At 42.0% G+C, this 26,731-nt stretch overlaps 1 protein-coding gene across 3 annotated transcripts in view; it reads right to left on the bottom strand.

Moving 5' to 3' along the window:
- acsl5 (acyl-CoA synthetase long chain family member 5) overlaps positions 1 to 23,351 on the bottom strand; it is a 58,489-nt gene extending 35,138 nt beyond the window's left edge. Inside the window, exons 1-6 of one of the 3 annotated variants that reach the window (XM_080205761.1) lie at positions 23,305 to 23,351; positions 10,938 to 11,100; positions 9,156 to 9,270; positions 8,997 to 9,061; positions 5,409 to 5,510; positions 3,978 to 4,077 (exon numbers count right to left, since the gene is read on the bottom strand). In XM_080205761.1, coding sequence (XP_080061887.1) covers positions 3,978 to 4,077; positions 5,409 to 5,510; positions 8,997 to 9,061; positions 9,156 to 9,270; positions 10,938 to 11,100; positions 23,305 to 23,342 — 583 coding nt within the window. In that variant the 5' untranslated portion in view covers positions 23,343 to 23,351. Of the gene's footprint in view, positions 1 to 3,977; positions 4,078 to 5,408; positions 5,511 to 8,996; positions 9,062 to 9,155; positions 9,271 to 10,937; positions 11,101 to 18,442; positions 18,487 to 23,199 lie in introns of those variants that run through there. The other 2 variants (XM_080205762.1, XM_080205763.1) reach the window with 2 other exon arrangements.
- Positions 23,352 to 26,731: the final 3,380 nt, after the last annotated feature.

The following is a 26,731-nucleotide window of genomic DNA, read 5'->3' as shown; positions in this document are numbered from 1 at the left end:
GTGAATATCTTAGCTGGAAGGTTAGCTGGAGTGTTTCGGCAGTGTTTAAACTAATATGGAGGGGGGGTGGGGATGTGGACGGAACTGGGATTGGGGATAGGGTAAGCCCAGAGGGTAGGAAGAAGGATCGAATTGTTTCTGAGTGTCTTCGGTGCATGTGTTTCAATGCTAGGAGTGTGACTGGCAAAACAGATGAACTGAAGGCAATAATGTTCGAAAGGAAGTTGGAAGTGGTGGCGGTGACAGAGACTTGGTTAAAGGAAGGGCAGGACTGGCAGTTGAATGTTCCTGGGTATAAGTGCTTCAGGCGTGATAGGGGAGGGTCACAGAGAGGTGGGGGAGTGGCGTTGTTAGTTAAGGATTGCATCATAGCAGTGCAGAGGAAGGGAGGAATAGAGGATATAGGAATCGAGTCGCTATGGGTGGAGTTGAGGAATAGGAAGGGAGATGTTACTATGTTGGGTGTGTACTACAGACCGCCCAACAGCCTGAGGGCTGTGGAAGAAGGGATAAGCAGGGACATTCTAGATAAGTGCAGGAAGAATAGGGTGGTGGTAGTGGGAGATTTTAATCTCCCCGGGGTAGACTGGAAGGTGCCAAGATCAGAGGGTGCTGACGGGGAGGAATTTGTACAGTGTGTAATGGAAGGATCCCTGGAGCAGTATGTGGATAGCCCGACCAGGGAGGGGGCTATACTGGACTTGGTTCTGGGGAATGAGCCTGGGCAGGTGGTTGACGTTGAAGTAGGAGAGCAGGTGGCTAACAGTGACCACAACTCTGTCTGGTTTAAGATATTAATGGATAAAGATGAAGCCTGTCCTAAGGGGAGGGTGTTAAACTGGGGGAGGGCTAGATACAACCGGATTAGGCAGGATCTTAAAGATACGGACTGGGGTAAGCTGCTTGATGGCAGGTCGACGCTGGGTATGTGGGAGTCTCTCAAGGGAAAACTAAAATCTTTGCAGGAAAGGCACGTGCCGGTCAAGAGGAAGGATGGGAAGGGTAGGATTAGAGAGCCGTGGGTAACTAGGGATATTGAGGACCTGGTCAGGAGGAAGAGGGAGGCGTACATTAGATCTAGGCATTTGAGGACAGAGATAGCGTTAGAAGAATACAGAGAATGTAGGAGAGAACTTAAAAGGGGCATCAGAAAGGCAAAAAGGGGCCATGAAATGGCTTTGGCGGGTAGGATTAAAGAAAATCCTAAGGCATTTTACTCCTATGTTAGAAATAAAAGGATGGTTAGAGGGAAGATTGGCCCTCTCAGGGACAGAGGAGGGGAACTATGCTTGGAGCCTGGGGGAATGGGGGAGATCCTGAATGAATACTTTGCGTCAGTATTCACACAGGAGAGGGGCCTGATGTCTGGTGCTGTGCTTGAGGAGTTTGAGGATCCGTTGAGGGATATAGTCATCACGAGGGAAGAAGTGTTGGGACTCTTAGACAGTATAAAGACGGATAAATCTCCAGGGCCTGATGGCATCTATCCCAGGCTGTTAAGGGAGGTGAGGGATGAAATTGCTGGGCCTCTGACGCAAATCTTTGTCTCTTCTTTGGACACAGGTGAGGTCCCAGAGGATTGGCGCATTGCAAATGTAGTACCGTTGTTTAAGAAGGGTCAGAGGGATAACCCAGGGAATTATAGGCCGGTGAGCTTGACTTCAGTTATAGGCAAGCTAATGGAGAGGATCCTCAAGGATAGGATGTATGAACATCTGGAGCGCTGCAATCTGATCAGGGATACGCAGCATGGCTTCGTTACAGGGAGGTCGTGCCTTACGAATCTAGTGGAATTTTTTGAAGAGGTGACAAAAACGGTTGACGAAGGACAAGCCGTTGATGTTGTCTATATGGATTTCAGTAAGGCGTTTGACAAGGTCCCTCATGGTAGGCTGATAGAAAAGGTGAAGGCTCATGGGATACAAGGCCAGGTATGTAGATGGGTGGAGAACTGGCTTGGGAGGAGGAGACAGCGAGTAGTAGTGGAAGGCTCCTTTTCCAATTGGAGGCCTGTCACCAGTGGTGTGCCGCAGGGCTCGGTACTTGGACCTCTTCTATTTGTGGTATATATTAATGACTTGGAAGAGGGGGTAGGTGGTGTGATCAGCAAATTTGCTGATGACACCAAGATGATTGGTTTGGCGGGTACTGAGGAGCAGTGCCTGGCAATGCAACAGGACATAGACAGGCTGGTAGATTGGGCAGATAGATGGCAAATGGAATTTAATCCGGAGAAATGCGAGGTGATGCACTTTGGCCGGAATAATGTGGAGGGGAGTTATACGATAAAAGGTAGAACTATCCGGAGTATAGATACGCAGAGAGACCTGGGGGTGCAAGTGCATAAGTCCCTGAAGGTGTCGGTACAGGTGCAGAATGTGATGAGGAAAGCGTATGGTATGTTAGCCTTCATAGGAAGAGGTATAGAATATAAGAGTAGGAGTTTGATGTTGCAGTTGTATAGAACGTTGGTTAGGCCTCACTTGGAGTACTGTGTCCAGTTCTGGTCGCCGTACTACCGGAAGGATGTAGAGATCCTGGAGAGAGTGCAGAGGAGATTTACCAGGATGTTGCCTGGTATGGAAGGGCTGTCTTACGAGGAAAGATTGGATGAACTTGGGCTGTTTTCCCTTGAGAGACGTCGGCTGAGGGGGGATCTAATAGAGGTTTATAAGATTATGAAGGGGATAGATAGAGTAAATGGTGGTAAGCTTTTTCCGCTACAAGAAATGGATAGAACGAGGGGTCACGGGCTTAGGGTGAGGGGGGCTAGGTATAAGACAAATATTAGAGGGCAGTTTTTCACGCAAAGGGTAGTGGGGGTGTGGAATGCACTGCCGAGTAAGGTGGTGGAAGCAGGCACGCTAGGGTTGTTTAAGAGTCACTTAGACAGCCATATGAGCGGGCTACATATAGGGGGATATAGTAGGCCTTACTGAACATTGTAGGCTTGGGAATACGTTTTGCCTCAGGAATGTTAGTCTTTGCCTGTTTAATAATGAATTTTTTTGTCTCCACAGGCATTTAAGTCCAGCAAGGGGCATGCAGGTTGTAGTGGGCTGCTCTTGGATGTTGCTTCGGGAGTTGCCTATTGCTTCATGTCGTTAGTGTGCTTAAACTGGACCATCTCGAGGGCAACATGACAGCTCAGAGACTATCTCTGTTGCTGTGCGGACACATGGATTTGGGCCTGTGTCTGTGGGAGTTTGCACGTTCTCCCCGTGGTTGCGTGGGTTTCCTCCGGGTGCTCCGGTTTCCTCCCACATCCCCCAAAGATGTGCTTTTAGGCTGATTGATTGGGTACTAAAATTGTCCCTAAATTGGACCTCCCTGATCCTCGCACGTTAGGCGTAGACTAAAATCATGAATAGGTCACTGAGATAGTAGGACGGCGGCGCGGGCTCGTTGGGCCGAAGGGCCTGTTTCCCGTGCTGTGTTGTTCTTTGTTCTTTGTTCTTTGCAACAAGCTACCGTACGGTACCTTGTCAAATGCCTTGCTGAAATCCATGTAGACAACATCAACTGCACTGCCCTCATCTACCTTCTCGATTACTCGATATAGACTCAGTGGTCGAACCCTCAGATGTATCCCCTGCCATGATGTTTTCCCTAATCAAAAGTTCAATTCCCCTTCTCTTACCTCCTGTTCTATTTTTCCTATAGCATCTGTACCCTGGAACATTGAGCTGCCAGTTCTGTCCCTCCCTTAGCCATGTTTCAGTAATTGCTGACGTACCCATCCATGCCCAGGCCACATACCCATCCATGCCCTGAGTCCACCTGCCTTACCCATCAGACCGCTTGCATTGAAATAAATGCAGTTTAATCTGGACTTCCATTGCTCTCTGCTCTGCTTTTGCCTGATTTGTTTGATTCTAGGATTACTGACACAGCCTTTACTACTTAATATGCTCTCTTTAACTTATCACAGTATGCTTTACATTTGACAAGTAAAAATTATCGTCACCAATACATACCTCTGTTAATGATGTAGACAATAGCTTCAGGTCCTAGAGTGTCATATAGTGGCACCACTACCATAGAGTAGGTATAGCAAGCCAGCTCAGAAATGATCCACTATTAAAAGACGGGTTCTGGTGTTAGCATTAAAATTAAACAGGTCACAATTTATGATATTTAAAAAAAATCTGACTATATCCATTTACAAAAGATTAACAGAATTTATCAGGACATTGTATTGGGCATCAACTTCAGGTAAAATTATCTGCAGCAGAAGCTGCCATTGAGATATTAAAGAACATCTCAGCATCATAAATGTGCAGAAACAGGAATGTAGTTCAAATACAGGTCTATCCAAGCCCAATTATTTACATCAGATAGGTTGCTGAGGACAGGCAGAAGTCAACGGTGCCAGATATTCACCAAATGGACATGATAGAGTTAGGTAAAGGGAGCACACTGATCCCATCTGAGCAACTGGAAATGGAAAGAGCTTTATGATGAGAGTTGGGAATAAGCTTCAATGGATCAAATTGCCTTTTATCATTCTTAACTTAATCTAATTATTGGATTTATCCCAGGTTGAGTAGATTATCTTTGAACAGTGAACCTTTTGTTCCCAGAGTTTTAAGTGGGTTTTTTCCCTACCTGTTGGATGAATAAGTTTATTTGTGAGAGTTCTGTGATACAAGTATGATTTTCTAACTGGCCAATTATGTTGGAGAATAATTCTCAAGTGCTACCATTTTTTTAAATGTAGTTGAAGCTGGCAAGCAGACTCCATCACCTGTAGCTTGAGTTCAGTAGGCCAGTATATATAAAAATATGCTACATTCAATCTAAATAAAATGCTTTGCTGACTTATTTTTGGCAGGCAAATAAATACTTAGCCTCCATGACTCCATAAGATGCCTGAAAATGGAGTATGGATAGAAATTATACACTTTATACTATGTAATAAACCGTATACAGTACAAACTGAGTTTGTCAGTCTGTTTCACAGCTCCCACCATTTAAAGGTTTGGGGCAGGAGATTTAGAGGGAATTTGAGGCAAAGCTTTTTCATTCAGAGGGTAGTTGGAGTTTGGAACTCACTGCCTGAAAGGGTGGTAGAGGCAAGAACCCTCAACACTTAGGAAGCATTTAGATGAGCACTTGAAATGCTGTAGCATACAAAGCTATGGACAAGGTGCTGAAAAATGGGATGAGAATAGGGTGGGTGTTTGATGGCTGGCACAGACATGATGGGCCAAAGGGCCTCTTTCTGTACTGTAAAACTCTGACTCAATGACAACCACCCCATCCACAGAAATGTTATGGACTGACAAAATAGAAATCCATGAATTAAAAATTAAAGCTCAGATCTATGGATTTGTGAAATGTAATTATTGTTCATAGGAGAATTTCAGTGGTTAAGTTTAATAACGTGAAAAATCAATGGGCTTTACCTCAGGTCTATTCTGAGCAAATACACCAATATACTGGTCTGGGGATGCAATACATCCTCTGTGTATAAGCCCTGATCCAAGATACTCTGCTCTGTCAGATACCTGCAAGTAGATGAGAAGTGATTTAAATCTAGGTTGTTTACTGATAGATCACTACATTTTTCACCCATATCCTCAAACTTCACAAAGATTTCTTCAACCAACAAAGAAAAAATTACGCGACAGGCAGTTGGCGTGCAAACCACCATTTGATGTCCTATTCAGACTTATCATCTGACAGTGAGTGCAATTTTAATCCCCGTCACCTCCCCTTTCACCACCAAACTGAGTCCAAATTTGAATGCATCATCTTAGCCACCGTTTTCCTCAGATATACACAAGGAAACATAGAAACTAGAAGCAGGGGTAAGCCATTTGGCCCTTCAAGCTTGCTCCACTGTTCATTTTGATCATGGCTGATCATCAAATTCAATATCCTGATCCCCCCTTCCCCCGTATCCCTTTAGCCCCAATAGCTATATTTAATCTATTTTTGAAATCACACAACACTTTGGCCTCAACCACATTCTGTGGAAGTGAATTCCACACATTCACCAGCCTCTAGGTGAAGAAATTTCTGCTTACCTCAATTCTAAAAGGTTTACCCCTTATCCTCAAACTATGATCCCTATTTCTGGACTCTGCCACCATTGGGAACATTCTTTCTGCAACTACCCTGTCTAACCGTGATAGACTTTTATAAGCTTCTATAAGATCCCAGCGCTCCAGTGATTCCCGTGCTGTGGCTGAGAAGCACTGCGGAATTCAGGAATGGGAATTCCTGCCTCTATTATAGAGTAGATGTTAAATTGGACCGCTGGTACTGTGTCTCAAGACAAAGAGTGGCTGCTCTGATACACTGGCTACTGATCTCAGGCATCAGTTGACTTTCCATACAAGTGAGGAGAACGCTGTGACACATGGAAGGAAAGTAAAGGAGGAGATTGGGTGACAATGAAGAAATAACTTCAAACCAATTGAAGAAATTGTGTTTATGACGTCTGTAGAGACAATGAGATTTCGGCTTCCAGTTATTAGTTGGAAGAATTACACAACAGGTTTTAAAACTTCTCCTGGAACAAATGACAACCCCCTCCATTATATTTCTTTTCCTTAGGCAAAGCTGTGGAATGCGACATAAAGCCTGCTGATGTCTCTTCTTCTCCTGGGACATACCAGGATGAATCTCCCAGATTCCCAGGATGGCTGCAGGGTGCGTATCCTTGACTAGAGACTGTTCCCCTCCAGCAGCTCGCAAAGCCAATCAGCCTCTTCTCTTTGCTGACCGCATAGAACAACTGCTACCTCTTTGTGATATTCACTGACTTGTAGGGAAGCCTATAAACTGATCTCAAAAATGGCTCCCTTTAGCCTCCTCCCCATGTCAATGTGAAATATATTTACTAGAATCCAGGTAGAAATACTGATTAGCTATTTTTGACCCCAATTCCCTTTCATTGTAGAAGTAAATGGACAGTTTACAATGTGATACCCCCAACATCTTTCAGGGACTTTGGCAGACTCAGGGTGGAAATCTCCCATTTTGATACTAAGTGCAGTGGTGGGTGGCTCCGACCAGAATAGTGGGATCCCGTGCTAGAAACCTCATTAAGTATGTACAAGTTCCCCTTTGAGACACCCGGCAAGCTGGCAGCTGATTTATCCACCTGTCAGCTGTCAAGTTTGAAGCTCCTGACACCATATTTAAACATCAGTTCAGCACACTCATATCACTGTCTCCAGCCCACTCACCTTCACCAGACTGTACAGGATGTCAGCAATCTAGAAGCAAAAGGCTGGCAACCCCAGGAAGTCTGTTCCTTGAATACAATCATCCTTCCCCCAAGCCCATTACCTGCAAGGCACACGTGTCCAAATTGGACTTCTACCCACCGCATCTGGGGCCTTCGTGCATCCCCTTCCAGTGAAAAATTTCCCTTTGACCCCCTTGTTTGTAAGCTTTTCATGCAGCCTTATTAGGGTCCAGATACCCTCCCCTCAGTCTTCCCTCTGTCTTCCATTATTCGTCTTCTTCATTCATCCCTTTGTCCCTCTGCCTGCCATCATGACCCTTCGTTCTCTCCCCTGCCTTTTGCATAGACCACCTTCCACACTGCCCCCCTTGTCTTTGTTAGGCCACTTGCACACCCCCAAACTTTGAACCTTTGTTGCAGTGGCTACATTGCTGTCCAGATAGACACTCAGACATGGCACCAGGGGGAAGGAGACTCTTATACTCCAGCAGGCCTACATATACAGAGGTTCCATTGATTGTTCTATAGGCTTTGCTGACAACATTAGGTTTATTGAAATGCATGTAAATAATAAAACATTCCTGCAAAAAGATAGATGTGAAGATTATAATTTGTATTTCCGTAAGTGCTCCTCAAGTGCATTGAAACATTTTCTACCAGCTGAGTTTCTCCGGCATTATCTGTTTTGGTGTGTGTGAGACATTTTCTAGCAAGCACCTAATTCACCACTTCTTGGCTTGAAAGGCAAGATGCGATACCCCATCCAACTCCCTACTCTATTTCACAAACTTTCTTCTTTATGTGATTTCATTTGATATACTATTGTCACATGTATTAACATACAGTGAAAAGTATTGTTTCTTGCACACTATACAGACAAAACATACCATTCATAGAGAAGGAAACAAGAGAGTGCAGAATATAGTGTTACAGTCATAGCTAGGGTGTAGAGAAAGATCAACTTAATGCGAGGTTGGTCCATTCAAAAGTGTGATGGCAGCAGGGAAAAAGCTGATCTTGAGTCAGTTGGTACGTGACCTCAGACTTTTGTATCCATTTCCCGACAGAAGAAGGTGGAAGGGAGACAGTCCAAGGTGTGTGGGGTCCTTAATTATGCTGGCTGCTTTGCTGAGGCAGTGGGAAGTGTAGACAGAGGGAGGCTGGTTTGCGTGATAGATTGGGCTACAATTGTAATATTTAATACCGACTACTGTCATACCAAAGCCATTAAATATCAATTAAGTTTCAATTCAAATCAAATTCATTGGAAAGCACTAAAAATACTGAAAATTTAGACATCTTGGAGAAGTAGTTTCAGGTATGACTTTTAATTCGGGACTATTTTTCAGTGGCATACCATTGCATGTGGTTAGAATTCCTAGCTATGTAGATGTACATGTACAAATATCTTGTGCCTGGCTATTAGTTCAGCATTTGCCAACAAACAGCACAGTTTGAATGAAGATCAGTTTATCATCCCCTGACAATTTTATTCAATTGCCTAATAGTTTAGTCAACACTACTCCAGGTGAAAGGTAACCAAGGTACAAAGTTCAATTGCACGTGTGGTTACATTTTGACTGGAAATCATTGTGTAAGACAGAGACTATTGTGCTAATGAATGGTGGTAAGGGTTATGTCTCATAATTGCTTCTCTGCTTCCAACAAAATAAAAAAAAATGCTTCTTCTCAAGCAAGAAGCAATTCTTAGAAGCTTCATTCCTTAAATTTTCTTCCCCGACTTGGAATCCCTCCATGTTACTTCCGACATTCCATCATCAATCACAACACATACCTGTTTGTATGAAAGCCACTGATAAGGCTGTTCAGGTTTCCTGTAACCCAGACAAGGTCCATTATCTGATATTAAAAAAAAATAAATATTTGACACCAAGTACTGAATGGAGCAAAAAAACCACTCTCTCGAATTGCAAGGCCGAGAGTACATTAATACCTGATACATGTAAACCTCTCTGGAAGGCTTCATAGAGTGTTCTGGCGTCATCGTAAAAGTAAGATAACACAACATCATCCTTCAACAGTGCACATCGTCTGGCACGTTCACTACCCTGAAAAAAGAACAATTTCAAAATCTTTTTAAAAAAAAATCTTACTCTGGTGAAACATTAAATGTCTAATGAGGTATTTTAGACTGATAAGAGTGAAGTCCAGACTGAGAAAGTGCTTCAGCATTGAATATTCACAAGCCATTATGTAATACATACAGATGCAGCAAAATGTTCACACTTCTCCATCTCAGTGCTGTTTAAGAAAAGGAGAGAGAGCGGCAGAATTTTAAACAAAAACAGAAAATGCTGGAAAATCACAGCAGGTCTGACAGCATCTTTGGGGAGAGAATAGAGCCAGAATTTTGTCTGTTTTATAAATAAGCGAGCGGCGGACCATTTCTAACTCCTGACCCCACGTCTCTTGGCAACATGTCCATTGGCACGATCTTCTGGGAGATGGCCTAATTGGCTACCTCCATGTTGAAACAATCTCTGAGGAGGTTTCAAGTTAAAAACAAACAACAAACTCTGGCCACAGCTGCTAGACCTTTGAAAGGGAAGCTGGCGAACATAGCTGTGACCCGATGATCAAAACAGTGAAGGAGAGTTAAAACAGGAGCCCTGACGGGTGAGCCATCGGTGAACTCTTTCTGTGTCTTGCCCAGCTTTGGTTTCAATGGGGAGGGAGGTGGGGGCTATTCACCACTGCAGAATTCTGGGGGGTGTCCCCAAATGGATAGCCATTGCCGCTGATGATCCATCTCCTGCTAAATTGCTCAGATCTATGAATTTGCTCTTGCCCCCACTTGCAAGCACCCCTTTCCCCACCTGACCATGGGAGTGGCCAGGGAGGGCAACTGTAAAGCTTTTTTTCAAATTCCTGTACAAGAAAGATCTTTAGCACCCTGTGTTACTTGAAAACTTTCACCCATGTTTTCAAAATGTTCCATGGCCTCACCTCCTTCCTACATTCTTCAGCCCCGGAATCTTTAGAGACATTGGAGCTTTTAATTTTTATTCTCAAGCATCCTCGATTTCAATCGTGCCTTCAGTTGTCTAGGCCTTAAGCTCTGCAATTTTTCTCCCTAAATCTCTCTACCTTGCTTTCTTCCTTTAAGACATTCCTTAAAATCTACCTCAACAGCCCCAATATCTCCTTATGTGATTTAGTATTGTATTTGACTTTATTATGACTGAGCATGCTCTCTTCCACTTTCTTCCATTGGGAAAAAGATACAAAAGTTCATGTACAAACCGACTCAAGAACAGCTTCTTCCCTGCTGCCATCAGACTTTTGAATGGACCTACTTCCCATTAAGTTGATCTTTCTCTACACCCTTGCTGTGACTATAACACTACATTCTGCACTGTCTCCTTTCCTTCCCTATGTACAGCATGCTGTGTCTGTATAGCATGCAAGAAACAATACTTTTCAGTGTATACTAATACATGTGACAGTAATAAATCAGATATAATCAAAGAAGTGCCTAGTGGTGTTTTATGTTAAAGGCACTATGTAAATGCACATTGTTGATGACAATGTTGGTGCAGTAGGCTGAAATTCGCTAGTGAAGATGAAATATTCATTACTCAATCTGGGCTGGATTTAAAACTGATAATTTATGAACTGCCACAAAGCTTTGTCCCCTCTGTCTCAAATTACAAATATTCATTCACTCAAGTCATTTTTACCATATGAATTTCATTACAATTGCTGTCTAACATACCTTAGTTTGCACAGATTGCCTGGAAAGATCACATGTTGATTTGACAGGCTTTGGCTTGGTTGCCACCGAATATAGAAAAACACCAATCAAAAGCAGAATAGGAACAAAGAGGATCAGGAGCAGTATGCTCATCTTATAAACTTCTGGAGAAAACACTGTAAACCTGTAATAATTAGACAACAAAAAGACAATCACTTAGGCATTTTGCACAATTGATCATCTCTGTACACTTGTTTGATAACAATATCAATCACAATAGTTACTTTATGAAATAGATTTACATGATATGATGATACTGTGCCTTTAAGAAAGATATTTATATCAAGTTTCTTGTAAGGGGTATGTTTAAAATTCAGCTCTGTTTTACACGGTGTTGATTTGTCTGCAGATAAGGCAGCTGGCATGTTCAGAATGCAGGCTCATGTTTGGTTTTAGCAGCCCAAGTAAACGCATGTAAGCCTGTGTGTTGCTAATTGGTTTTGAAGAAGAGTTTAAATCTGTAAGTGGAATATTGCTTGAATTGGAACTCATAGTGATAGATTAGCAATTAAGAATTGTATCTGGTCATGTTTGAGTATTTCAATCGGTAAAAGTTAAACTATTTCATTCATCATAGTATTGTTAAATAAAGCTTGTTTTGATAAAGGCTTCTTGGTATGTCAATAGAATCATGCCTGGAGTGGAACATCTTATCCTCACACTAATGCCAAAATTTGGGCTTCATAGCTTACTTTAGGGTTTCTAATTTGGTACCTTAACAACTATTTTTCTTCATCTCTTTTTCTCACATATATTGATTGACAATCTTACGTAACTGCCAGGGTTAGTCATTGCTCATTCATCAAGCAAAACAGCACGCAAAGTTGAATGAATCTGGATACTTGGTATGCAAAACTCAAGAACTATTTTATTATGTGTGCTTGATATACTACTACTATAAACAAACCACAAAATTACTTAAAAGTGACTCAGAAGCATCGTTCTCTTCTCATACTCTGATCATTAAATACAGCTTAAAGAACTGCAGTTAACAAACTTCCCCATCCATCTTCTAGTGTATTCTAATAATTAGCCATCACAAGGTTATGATAACAGGTCAACACACAGATTGCCACAGCTGTTTACCTCAGAAAGAAAATAGCTTATCTCCTTTTAAAAAAAAGTGCTATGGAAAAATCATGCTTACAGCTAGATTGCTTCTTTTCATTATCTAAACACCATATTTACTTCCTGTTGCAATTAGTTCCAATCTAATTAACCTCCCCTCCTTTTCTTCCCTTTCTCCCCTTCATCATCTTCTCCCTTACACCATCCATTCCCTTCACATGATTTTTTTTCTTTGATAGCCTCATGTTTATTGTAAGGGAGGATTTTATTAATGACTTGTATTTCTAAATCAATGACTCACCCAACCTATCCCTAAGGACTGGATATGAAAGGTAAATCCAGTCATTAAAATTAAATTGTTAAGATGTAGGGCAAGGAAACAATGATTCAATCTTAAGTTTTAGGACTGACATCAGGATTTTTTTTCTCACACCATGAATGATACGCAATTGGGCTGAATTTTGAAAATGATTAGGAAAGGCAAGTCAATTGAAGGGTGGGAAGGATGACTTCATTCTAAATGGATCAAAGAAAATGGGCTGAATGGCCGGCCTTAAGCGTAATTGTCCTGTGACAGGAAAGGTTTTTATTGGCACTTGAAGTCAGGAAAAATCTCGTCGAACACCAGAACATCTTTGGAGAACAGAGGTAAAATTTATTCAAAATGAGAAATAATAATTTAATGGAGTAGTTAGAACAACTAAAAATGGAACAAATGAAGACCAAATTAAAATGTAATATCTTCATGGACACATTTACATAAACAGACGAGGTGCGAATAAGAATCAGTTTCTAATGTTTCACCTCTTCATAAAAAATGGCTTCAAAGGAAAAAATGGTTTACAGAAGATTGTGATTTCACAGTAAATTCATTGCAGTGTTAATGTAAGCCTACTTGTGACACTAATAAATAAAAACTAAAAAAAACTAAAGCTATATCTCGTATATCTGGAGTATTATCTACCTGTGTAAGTATTTTTAATCATTCTTTGTTACCACATCTTATGCTTTTGCTGCAATTCTACTCCTCCAAGTGAGTATCAATAGAACTTATTTACAATATCAAAAACTCACCAAAGAATGACAGCATCCTTTCAACCATCAGGTCAATATCATCACACTTTAAATATGCATTTTTAACTGTTTTGTTGGGAAAACATAAGTGGGCAATTCTCCCAAAAAGATTATGTGTCGAATTTGCGTAAAGACTGGAGTAAATCATGCTGGAGTGAAATACTCCTGGTGGGGGAAGAGAGGCTAGCAAGCCTGGTGACTTCCATCCCAGGCCTGATAATCAGATTTAAATTGTAGGGAAATGAGCTGCTGGGTATATTAGGCAGCCCGTGCCAATTTCTATCGCAGAGCTGCAGGCGCTGGGAGACGTGCAGAGGCCCATGTTGCCCAGCGGGGAGCCCGCAAACTGGCTTTCTCTAAAATCTCCTGGCCCTCTGCATTAAAAAAGCAGTCATGATGTGGGTACTCTACTTAAAAAAGCAGCGCAGCCAGACGGGAGAATCATCCCATGGTGTTTCTTGTAACATTGTAAAATTGATGAGCGAGCAGATAAGAATCAATTAAACTGACATGTAATTAAGAGTGTACTTTAAAATGTTCTTCAACATGATTCCACTATATGCTTGATCTTCACTCAGGGATCATATTCTAAACCCTTAGCTTTAATTTTAATTTATCCCGCTTTAGAGACATGTGAATGTGCTAATAGCTGAATATAGCCCATAGATTCAGAAAGCAAAAAATACAGATTTTGATCAACCCGTCTTCAGATAGATTTTATTTTCTGATAATAAGAAATTGGTTAGCTATAGTTGTACTTGATATCTAAAGAAAGAGGATTCTGATTTCTTTACATGGTCTCATTCTGGTTCAGCTGGAATTCTCACTTGTTGTAATGGGATAGAATATAATTAGGGAGGTCTTCAATTTGGCAGAAACCCTAATTGGTTAAAAATGTCATATCAAGCAATTAAATAAGCAGGGATTCAATAAAGTTTTTACTCAATATGTACTCGAGGTGACCACATGTAAATTAGGCACATTTAACTGACATATTTCTACCTTCAAGGGATCGAGGAGAGTAAGAACTGCAAGCCAAAGGATTTCATACCCTGTAAGTTACCATGCAATGAAAGGTGCCTGCTAATTTCCAGAATTGAAAAATGGATAGCAAGCATCATGAAACGAAGAAAAAAAAACAGTGAATGTAACTTGCACAATAATGATTATACGTTTGTGTTGGATAACCTTAAAAATCTAATTTCTGGCTGAATTCTAAGAAATATCCAAGCATTTTAAGAAACTTAAACTGTATTTGTTTTGTGGGAATCCACTTGCCAGATAATTACCAGAAAATATGTCAATTCACATGTGTAATTTAAAAAAATGTTTATGGTGCCATAAAATGTGAATTGTGATATGGGTGCTGTAAAAAAGTTCTTGTTCAAACATATTAGAAGATTGCTTCTTACGCAGACTACATGAATGATATTTACAAGTGAAGCAATGTGATTATTAATTTATCTCCTGGGCAAAGTTTAACTGTAAATTTTTAAACTTAACATTACAGCTATGGTAATGGTCCAGGCTTTTTAGTGGTAATAATAAAGTTTATTTATTAGTCACAAGTAGGCTTACATTAACATTGCAGTGAAGTTACTGTGTAAATCCCCAAGTCTCCACACTCGGGCACTGGTTCAGGTACACTGAGGGAGAATTTAGCATGGCCACTGCACCTAACCAGCACATCTTTCAGACTGTGGGAGGAAACCGGAGCACCCAGAGGAAATCTACACAGACACAGGGAGCACTTGCAGACTCCACACAAACAGCGACCCAAGCCAGCAATTGAACCCGGGGTCCCTGGCACTGTAAGGCAGCAGTGCTAACAACTGCTGCGTCACCATGCCACCCAAAACGATCAGGGATTTCTGTCTTTACTCTTCTCAAACTAACAGCAACTCTCGGAGTGCATACATGAACAGTTAAAAGCAGAAATCAAAATGTTACTGTCAGTGATTTTTATGCTTCCTGATAGGGTGTGCTTCCTTGTGTTAACCAAACAAACTAAATCAACAAACTGTGGGATAAATTAAAAACGCAGTTTCTTAAAAGGGTACTGCATCAAAGTAACCAGAATTTGATGGGGTGGAGGGAGGGGCTGGGGAAAGAGATTCTCTGGTCCCCTCAGCATTTTACTCGGTGGCAGGATGCTGCCTGCTGGTAGTCAGATCCTATGGTCCTTCCACTATCAATGGGAATTCCCCTTGAGGCCATCCCACACTGCTGGAAAACACACGGCAGGGGGCAATGCCACTGGTGGGACCAGAGGACCCCGCCGGCGTGAATGGCTGGCAAATTCTGACCAGGGTGTGTGTGTGTGTGTGTGTGTGTTGTTAGGATCCTGTTAGGGATTGTTAACATTTAAAGAGAAATCTGAATACCCCATTTTAATTAATTGAGCTTTCCCACAAGATTTCACAATTTTAAGCAAAAACACAAACTGTATTGTATGTAGAACAATTAAACAAAGCAAATATGATTAAGACTATGGTTTGTAGCTCTATATCTGTACACTCAGCTTTACTAATTCCCCCAAGAATTATCTTATGCTTTATTCAAAGAATTCATAGTATCCCTAAAACGTAGAAGGATGCCACTTGTCCCATCGAGTCTGCACCAACTACAACCCCACACAGGCCCTAACCCCATATATTTACCCTGCTAATCCCCCTGACACTAAGTGGCAATTTAGCATGGCCTATCAACCTAACCCCCCACATCTTTGGACTGTGGGAGGAAACTGGAGCACCCGGAGGAAACCCATGCAGACACGGGGAGAATGACTGTATGGAGTTTGCATGTTCACCTAAGGCCGGAATTGAACCTGGGTCCCAGGTGCTGTGTGACAGCAGTGCTAACCAGTGTGCCACCATACTATATATATTTCAGTTAGGACTACCCAGAAATGTGACAAAGTCCACTGGAGCTTTACGTTAAGTCTTTTCAGTGTGTCAGCTATTCTCAGAGGTAAGGGCTGGAATTTTCCAGCTGTTTACACCCCAAGGCTGCTGCAAGCGAGGATGGAGAATTTGGTGCTCAGTCAAATTTCCATTCACTGCAGCAGGACCAGTGAATCCCGCCGGCGTGAATGGCTGCAAGAATCCAGCCAAGTACTTCCACTTGCTCCATCTTGACTGGAACCTCAGTCCCAATTGTTCTGGCTGCCTTTGAAATACTTCCTAGTTCTGCAGATCGCTTCCTTTTACTCAAGACTCTGTGAATCCACAGTGGGTTATTTCACTAGGTTCAAACTGGGCAATCTTCCAGCTTCTGTTCCCACACAAAATTCAGACTGGGACTTAGCTCATCGCCTTCCATATAGTGAATGGTGAAGTTAGTTTTTGAGCAGTGTGGAGTGGCCTCAGAGGGGATTCATATTGATAGCGGCGGGACGAGAGGAACTTGTCTACAGCAGACAGCATACTGCCTCCTGCCCCTGAGTAAAATGCTGAGAGAGACCAGAGAATCTCTCCCCCCATCAGAATTCTGAAGTTAGTTTTCTTGCTCTGCTTAGTACAGTCCTAGCTGGTTTAATTCAGCCACCTCTTAGTGAGCTGCAAAGCAAGGCACTTACTTATACAGGTGAAAACACTGAAGAATGAGTCAACCTAGACATACCTCATATAATTCTTATCAGTCCAAGAACAGAATGGGGAGATGGAGAAGAAAGTCATTTGTTTGCTGCCATGATAGTCAAATAGTGAGAAAAACAGTGATGGGAGAAAGTTAAGAATCAAGTTGAAACTATTTCTAGAGAAAGGATTTTAGTGAAAAGTAGTATTTGCAAGACTGGAAATTCAAAAAAGTAAAATGTATTGAGATAATTTTAAAGACTTCAGGAAAGGAAGTTCTGCTTTTGGTGTTTAAGGTTCAATAAATTTACCCACTAATGCAGGGAAATGCAGCATGCCAATTTTTTGGTTTTATTATGGAATGTGGGCACCATTTTTACATTCATGGATTACCCCAAGTAAGATAATTGACCACTTACTAAGAATCAAACTCACTGAACCAGAGATGCTATCTATAACACACCCCAGTAGGAGTCTGGTCCAATTGCTTTGTACTTTTGTTTTATTTTTCGCGAGTTGCGTATATTGCTGGCTTGGTCAACCTTTGTTACTCATCCCTAATTGCCCTTGAGAAATTGGTGGTGGTGTTCCTGTCCAGGAAGTGATTCAGAAAACCAACTTTATATAACAGTTGCTGCCAAGCTGGGAGGAGAATGTAAAACTGGTTTGGGATTTGGAATGTTCCCTTAATCCTGTAACACACCAGGTCACGTTTCTGTATGTCTCTTTATCGATACCTTTGCAATACCATTGCAAAGAACACCTGCTCTATAAAGTAAAATTGAGAAGGGATATTTTGAAAACTCAGAAGCTACTTTTGCACTTTTAGGAATAAAATGGGGAAACAATGTTAAAATTGCTGTCATAATGGGAAATATAGGTCGGTATCTATGTAACTTGCATTCATATCCTTAACTTTAGCATTTCAGTCCCTCTTACAATACATAATTGACCTGTTTATTCAAATCTTTGCAAAATAGTCGATTGTATTATTTAACTATTTGAAGTCTTTCCTTCATGTGCAGAAGGTGCAGATATAACAATTGTCTTTTTTTTATTCATTCATGGGACATGGGCATCACTGGCTGGCCAGCATTTATTGTCCATCCCTAGTTGCCCCAGGCCAGGTGAGAGTCAACTATACTGCTGTGGCTCAGAAGTCACATGTAGACCAGACCAGGTAAGGACAACAGATTTCTTTCCCTTAAGGATATTAGTCAACCAGATGGATTTTTCCAACAATCATGGTCATCAGCAGATTCTTAATTCCAGATTTTTTTTTAAATTCAAATTCCACCCTCTGCCTTGGCGGGATTCAAGCCCGGGTCCCCAGAACATTAACTGAATTTCTGGATTGATGATCTAACAATAATACAACTAGATCACTGGAAGAGTCCAACAACAGCAGAGATGCCAAGAGCAAATTCAAAATACTGTCATCACAATTAAAGCTCCAGCTCAAATAAGTTAAAAGCGATTGATTGTTGACCATTAATTCATGCTGTAGATCTTGATTGAATAAGTTTACGCCTGCAACAGAAGTTTAAAACATTTGGCTTTTATTTAAACCTTAATCAAGTTTCTTATCTCTTATTGCAATAGAAATCAAGCACTATATACTGAGTGCAAAAGTTGACCCTGACATTGCCAAACACACTAATCAATGTTGAGGTATTCCATCATTCAATCATAAATTGCAAAGCCACATTGCAAAATTGCCGTACCTCCTTGGCAGAAAATTGAACTAACCTTTTTGGAACTTTTCATGAAACTCTGTGATATGAGAATGGTTGTATAATTTTCAAACAGATAGGTTCCTTCGAATAAAAGAATGGATATGATTAAGCCTAATATGGAACTAGGAGTGACTGGAGGTGGAATGCTGTACTAAACTTTAATCTTTTTGTTTTTTTATGTACTAGAGAGCAAATTGGTGGATACATTATTAATTAGAACAAGAGAATTATACTCTTATTTTTGCATTATATGAAAGGTTTTGACAGGTGCTTGCACACAAATCTGTCAGATCTGTTACTGTGTCTACCTAGGAACTGAGCCATGCTAAATTTTTGTCCTTGAAATACCATCCTGTATAAAAATGGTGCTATTATATAGAGATGTCTGTGTTAATGTTAGTTCAGGATGAATCGGTAAATCTTTCTTCAGGTACGAGGGCCAACTGTTCTCTTTCAATTTCCATGTTAATTTGTTCTTTAGTTGACGCTGTGCGTTGTAATTGTTTTTATTGTTGACTGGATTGTGCATTCATTTCCAGAATTTCCTTCAGATTATTACAACTTCTATTTGGTTCATAGTTAATTCACTGCACCTAGTGTAACATTCAAAATTCTATTTCCTTCAATTCTTCAGATAAACTTTAATATCTCCCTTGGACATTCCTTCTTTTTACAGGTCAAATTATTAAAACACTAAATGCTCGAATAGCTCAACAGATCAGGTAACATCTGTGAAAAGAAAACCAGGGTTAATGGCCAGAATCTTCTGCCCCAAAGGATGCAAGAATTGGACAGATTGACATCAGGACAAGTTAGTTTATTTATTAGTGTCACAAGTAGGCTTACATTAATGAAATTCCTGTGAAAATCCCCTAGTCGCTACACTCCGGCACCTGTTCAGGAAAATTTAGCGTGGCCAATACATCAAACCGGCATGTCCTTTGGACTGTGGGAGGAAACCCATGTCGACACAGGGAGAATGTGCAGGCTCTGCATAGACAGTGACCCAAGCCAGGAATCAAACCCGGGTCTCTGACACTGAGGCAGCAGTGTTAACCACCATGCTGCCCAACCCCAAGACTTCCCCGTCTCCACTGGAGGTTCTGGGCGGGAAGGCTCATAGTCGACCTTCTTGACCCGCCTCTAGTTGAGTCCCTTAAATGGCCAACTAAGGACAAATTAAAAGCCTCTTTCCACCTCCACTGTAATCCTCCCAGCTCCATGTGGGTTTACTGACATGTGGCTATACAACTGGTAAAACTATACGGGCTGTATGCCCGCTGGACTGGGGTGGTCCCTCAATCTGCACTAATCTGTGTGTGATAGACGGCATGGAGATGGGGCACAGGGGCAGCCATGGAAGCCAGCCCCCTGCACTTGCTGCCGACCTCCATGCCACCATCTTCTCACGATCCCTACTCCATAAGATCCACTCACTGCTATCAGCATTTGTCTTTCTCCTGGGACTCCGGGGGCTGTTGCTTGGCAGCAGCCATGGCCTCCTCTGTGGCACTGCCGAGTGCATAAAGCTGCTGGCCTCTGATTGGCAGGCAGCTAGGTGGCAAGTCATCTTCTGGAGTCCTTTCTGGAGGAAGACCAGTCGCTGTCCAATTAACTGCCTTCTGGACAGATGATAGGGCTGGCATCCTTCCGAGTCAGTGTGGGTGTCACATCGCTTTTTTTAAAGCAGCACCCGAGAACAGGAAATTCCACCTAACACTTAGTTCTGATAAAAGATCACAGACCTAAACATTTTTCTCATCATTGATGCAGCAATTCGGTTCAGTATTTGCAACTTTTTCTGTTTTTACTTCATTATTGCGTTTTTGGGCACGACTCACTGGCCATATTCCTACTGATGGGAAACTCGACTTTTCGCTGCTAAAACGGGATTCCTGACAGGCATCAATCCCATTGCCATTCACCCAGCCTGCCCCACTGGCCCCAGTCAGTTTCCCACCTAGACCAGGCTGGATCTCATTGATCATTCCAAATATCTGATTTTAATGTAATTAGAGGGCTTGAAGCCTGATTCAAAGCTCCCCCACCTCCCCAGTGCGATCTGCCCTGGGTGCACTTTGGTGCTGGTCCCGACCAGTGTGGCCCTGGCTTGTTGGACCCCAAGAGGGAATCAAGAAAAGTGCAATGCCAGGTAGCACAGGGGTGCCGGGAGTTGGGTGGGCTCCGGCTGGGGACAAGGGTTTGACCATGGTGCTCTTTCCTGGATTGAGGATCCAATGGATAGGCTGCCCCTTCTCGTAGACCTCAAGATCATTCTTGCCTTGGTGATTTCAGGCACCTCACTGATCAAAATCTTCACTTCTGTCTGTCAACTGTGAAAACTTTGAAGTGGCCTGGTCAGTTTATTCTCCATGGCTGCTGGGCATCTGGCAGGCTTCCAAATCCAAGCAGCACTCCATTCAGCAGAAAGGATTCTCCTTTCTCTCCCTAAAAGACTACAGTTGTGAGAAGACCATTTTCAAGTTCTCTGACTGACGGGAGGTTACTTTCACTGGGGATAGGGAAGATGGATTCCCTTCTCCATAACTGCTCACTCAGTCTTATCCTTCTAACACAACAGTTATTTCACATCTCTGAGCCTTCAAAGAAAGCTCAAAGCCTTTGAAATCCCCTTTAACCCTATGAAATCCTTTGTTTCAATTCAATTCTCTCCTTTGATTGACAGCTTAATAGTTTTTAGACAGCATTCAGTCAGCTTTATTTGTAGATTTTCCCTTCCACAGTTGAATGTATCTCTCTAACTGCCCTTCCCTCTCGACCCATTGTTCCAAAACTAAGGAGAACTTACCTGCTATGAAGTTGCCTGCAGCTGCTTTTGGTCACAATTGCAGGTAGCTTCCAAAGTAGCTAAGTGCTTTCAGTGCCTTTTTTGTGTAAACGTTGCAGTTAGAAACAATGGGGGGAGGCCTGCATTTAAGGGTAAAGGGAAAGATCAACAAACCTGGGGTTTGGAGGGGTTAGGCTTAATGAGAGGGAGTTGCTGAGGGGAAGGGGGTCTAAGGGGAAGGCTTCTAAGGTGGGTGTGTTGGTTCATCCTCAAGGCCTGAGTGTTGTTGGGGGCTGAATCATTATTTTAGTGGAGGAGGAGGAGGGTGCCCCTCTTTTCTGTGGGGTTGGTGATGCTCCCCTCATCAGCAGAGATTCACTATTTCTGTGTTTTGGGGTAGCAGAGAGGCCTCTCTCTGAACACAGAGATTGGGGCACCTTTTAAAAAAATGGCATCCTTATCTCAGTGAAGGTGGTCTGGTCAGCATGCCTCCTGTTATGTATATTTTTACATGCTAAAGGTGGGTGAATCCTACCCTTCAGGTGCTGCCAGCACCAACAAGGAATGCTAGTTTTCCACTGGCAGGACTCTGTTTCTTTCCCCCCGGAGAATTGCAGCCTTTGTTTTCATTTTTTTAAACCCCAACTTGATATCTAAAATTGTTAAAGTTAATTTATTATTGTCATGAGTAGCTTACATCAACACTGCAGTTAAGTTACTGTGAAAAGTCACTACTCTGAGCTGTTCTGCTTCTTGATTTTTTCAACCTGGGTGAGGTTTTGCTTCAAAAATTTTGGCCATTGACCTAGATTTCTCAACACATTAGCAAAATTTCACTCTCGCAGTTTAAGATTGCGAGACAAGCAGTTTGAACACCAGCTGTCAAACTCATTGCAAGCCAGCTACTCTGTTATCCAAACCAGAGATGCCTTGAATAAATGAAAGATTTGCCCTGCAAATGCTGAAAGCCACCACAACTAACTCAATCGGACCTCCAATAATTATGTCTTGTTAGCCCCAAAAATGGGGTAACTTAAAACTGGTTTTGCGTACCGACAGAACTCTTCAGGGTTTAATGCTATCATAAAAGACATTTTATAGCTGAATACATTGTACAGAATAAAGCTTTACTGTAAACCAAAACTAATAGACATAGCAATGGAATGAAGTAATACATTCACAAACAAATCAAACACATGTCTGCTAAAAGGGTACAAGTCCATATCAGACAATAGGAAAAATCGGTGCTGTGCCATAAGTTAACTTACTGATTAATTTGGGGAAATATGTCTGTGAAGAAAAGAATAGTTAGTGGACAAAATGAACTAGTTTAATCTGGTGAGCATAGTTTGCTGATGACACAGGTTAATTCTAATTGCTACAAGATACATTCTCAGCAGTTACACTGGTATTATTCTTTCAACTTATCCAACAGGTAGTTCACTCAGGTGTTGTTGACATTATGTTTGGACACCACTATATTTACTCACTGGTATACAATGCTGCATTTGTTTCATGGATCAGTATAATGGATGGTATTCATGCTGGCTTCCCAGCTCCAGCAAATAAGGATGCTGTGGACATATATTTGGCGTAGGTGCTGCTATGAATGGATTTCAGCATTAAAGATGATTGTGTGTAAAAGTTATCACCATTCTAATTTTATGAATTAACCCAAAAGCAAAAACAAAACATCCAGATTTGTTTTTACTACAGTTACGGGAACAAAAGACTCACTCAGCTCAGAAACAAACCAAATAAAATGTTTACTTATCAAAGATATGTACTGGTTAGTTAAGTCGGGTGAAGTGATGAGAGGAGAGCAGAAAATAACTGGCTTGACATCTACTTATCGTAAGTAATGGACTCAAAATGTCGGAATTAAAAGTATTGTTTATAAGTTGTTCGATATTAACAAGGAAGGAAGCAATTTTACCTGAGTTGAAATGTTGGAAGGTAAAAATTAAGTCTAAACATCCTACCTTTATTGCTGGAGATGCTTTGTGACTGGCAATCCAAGCACGAGTCTGGGGTTATATGTGTGTATATCTATATATATATACACATATATACATATAGTTACTTACTGCTCACACAGCACATGCTCAAGACACACTTTTTCCATACTGGAATGTCACTCCTGCAACACATGGCTAGTAGCCAACTTCTGATACTGCACCCAGGTAATCTTTGAACCTCTGCTGAGAGGAGTTCCAAAGTTCATTCAGCTCAAACAATTCTGATAGTAGTAACAACTATTTCAATCAGTCTTATTTTTCATTTTTAACTCTTTCAATCATGCTTGGCTTCAGTACAGATCCCAGCTCAATCCTAATAAGTTAATAGAGACACAATTATTTCAATGATGATACTCTAGAATTAAATTGGTGAAGTACTTATGAAACGATTGGCATCATGAACCATAGAATCTTGGATATTTATGGTGCACCTATATGGTGCACCCCACCCCAAACCACAAGTTGCAGTGGCTCCTTTATGGTGAAGGAGGCTGTTCAGCCCAAAATGTCTTTGCTGATCTAAAAAGAACTATCCAGCCTAATCCAGTTTCTGGTCCTATCCCTGTAGGTTACAACATTTCATGTGCATATCCAACTGTTAATTCAATGTGATGATGGCTCCTGTCATTCCCACCCTCACTGGCAGTAAATCCCAAATCCCCACTACCCACTGGGTGGAAACATTTTTCCTTAACTCCAATCTAATCCTTCTCCCAATTACTTCACCAACCCCTACTTAGTGATCACTCCATTCCATCATATATATTGAATCTGGGCCCCGTCATAATTTTATACCCCTCAATTAAATCTTCTCTGTTCCAATTCAAACAGTTCCACTCTATCTAATCCTAGCTCAAAATTGAAATTCTCACCTGCTCTTTCTATCCTGAAAACATTGTAAGCAGGACATCTGGATCATCATTCCTGCCTCTTGTGAATCCATGTTTCCGTAATAAGTATAATATCATCCATTTACCTATCCACGCCTTCAGCTCACGGTATTATTCAACTAAACATCTTGGCTGGCATTATCCAGCTCGCTGCGCTTCTCAAGTAGCGCAGCAGGCTGAGAGATAACAGTCTTTAGAGCGATTCACAACTGGCATCTGGCTGGTCGCAAATCTTTGAGGTGCTTTTTTCTAGTGCAATCACTTCTGTGCTCAAAATCAGTTCACAACAGCTCCTCACTAACAGGGAGCAGGTGGATTCATCCTGTGGGTGGGGACTGAGGCCACTGAGGCCCCTCTTCGAGATTGGGGCAAGGTGGGGTGCTCCTTGGGCAGTGCCAGCCTGGCACCTTGGCACTGCCCAAGGGGCACATTGCCACGCTGCAAGTAGGATTGGTCAGGGAGGGAGTGAGGGGGTGATTGGGATTGGTCATTTGTGGGGGGGCGGTGCTGTCTGAGCTGGTCATCAAAAGGATCAGAACTTTAGGGTAGTTAAGGATAGATCAGAGCTGGGGGGGTGGGGTGGTTGGAAAGTGATTGGGGCTGGCTTTTGTTGGGGGGAGCGGTTCTGGTGGTCCAGTAGGCCAGCGATCAGGAGGAGGGGGAGTGGTGTCTGGTTCAGGAACACTGGGGAGGCCAGTGATCACGGCAGAGAAGGGTGGGGAGTCAGGAAGTCTGGCAAATGAGGGTGGGTCAGAACACCAGTGATTTCCAGGAACACTGGGGAGGCCAGCAATGGGAGAGGCTTGCACATGTGCTGATCTCCGCACTGATAGATCGGTGCATGCACAGTGACCCACTCAGCATTCTACTTCTGGCCTCTCCAATGGGATGAGGCCCCTCGCCAACTTTTCAGCATGCATCACTCTATGGCACTCTGTATTGCTCAGAGTCTAGGAGATTCATTCAGATAAGTACACCCAAAAAGACAGGTGGGAAATTCTCTCATTTTCTTACCCATAGGGCACTTAGTTCTCTTTTGGGAAAATCCCGGACCTTGTGTTGTAGGAAGAACTTCTGTAATCTGGAGATTGCTGCCTTTGGGGTTCTGCTTATAGATTTTGTTCCTAGCTTCCACAAAATCTGCTGGCAGGTCTTATCCCCCTTTCTAACTATGTCACTGGTAAAGATATGGACCATAATCTCTGAGTGCCTCCTCAGAGTGTTGTATAGGTGACAACCGTGACTTTGACACTGGAGAGGGAGAACACTGTTCTGGAATCATGTTTGTGGCAGAAATCTCCCTTCCCATTGAGTCCCTGGTCTATATTGCTCTTCTAACCTCCCTCCAGAAGGAAGGTTGAACATAATACTCCATCCGAGGCCTCACTCATGATTTATAAGTTGGTGCCATAGCCTCTTCTTTCATGTTCAATGCATCTATTTTTGAAACACAGTTCACAGACTACAAGATGCAATAATCTGGAAAGCACTCTAAAATTTCAATGCAAGTTTCAAATCAAAAATGGTGTGTATAGGATTTAGATTTGTATATCCATTCTAGCACAACTAATTCAGCCATGGCAATTGCAAAAAGAAAATCCTTGATGCTTTCTGGTTATTGGTGCCCTTTGATACAATTTATGGTGCCAAATTATTATCTTAAATGTTTCTTTTTGAGCTCTTTCATCTTTATTTAAATCTGATTTGATTTGAGTTATTATTGTCACATGTGTTAGTATGCAGTGAAAAGTATTGATCCTTGCACACTATACAAACAAAACATACCGTTCATAGGATAAATAGGGGAGAAGGAAAGGAGAGAGTGCAGACTGTCGTGTTACAGTCATAACTACAGTATAGAGAAAGATCACCTTAATATAAGGTTGGTCCATTCAAAGGTCTGATGGCATTAAGGAAGAAGATGTTCATGATCTCAGACTTCTTCTCCTTCCCAACAAAACAAGGTGGAAGAGAAAATGTCCGGGGTGCATGGGTCCTTGATTACACTGGCTGCTTTTTCGAGGCAGCAGGAAGTATAGATAGTGTCACTGGATGGGAGGTTGGTTTGCATGTTGGACTTGGCTATGTTCATAACACTTTGTAGTTTCTTGCGGTCTTGGTCTGAGCAGGAGCCATACCTAGTCGTGATACATCTGGAAAGGATGCTTTCTATGGTGCATCTGTAAAAATTGGTGAGTGTTGTAGCAGACATGCCAAATTTCTTTGGCCTTCTGAGAAAGTAGAAGCATTGGTAGGCTTTCTTAACAAGAATGTCGGCATGGAGAGACCAGGACATGTTGCTGGTGATCTGGACACCTAAAAACTTGATCATTTTCACTTTGTCCCCATTGATGAATACAGGGGCATGACCTCCACTACACTTTGATTTACTTGCAGGTTGGTTAAGATTGATCTAGGTGCACGGTTGAGGTTAGTTTTGAATTCCTAATCCTCTGGTTGTGCAACAGATTGAAATTTAACATTTGATTATTTAAATTATTTTAAAATCAGAAAAAAATCGCAACACAGAAGGAGGCCATTGGGCCCATTGACTCTGTGCTGGCAAGCTGTGTTCACCCCTTCTATTTTCACCTCCCTGTGCTTGG

Source organism: Carcharhinus amblyrhynchos, chromosome 17 (assembly GCF_965287045.1).
Source record: "Carcharhinus amblyrhynchos chromosome 17, sCarAmb.v2.hapA, whole genome shotgun sequence".
Classification (NCBI taxonomy): Eukaryota; Metazoa; Chordata; class Chondrichthyes; order Carcharhiniformes; family Carcharhinidae; genus Carcharhinus; species Carcharhinus amblyrhynchos.
This window is presented reverse-complemented; position numbering and strand designations above follow the sequence as displayed.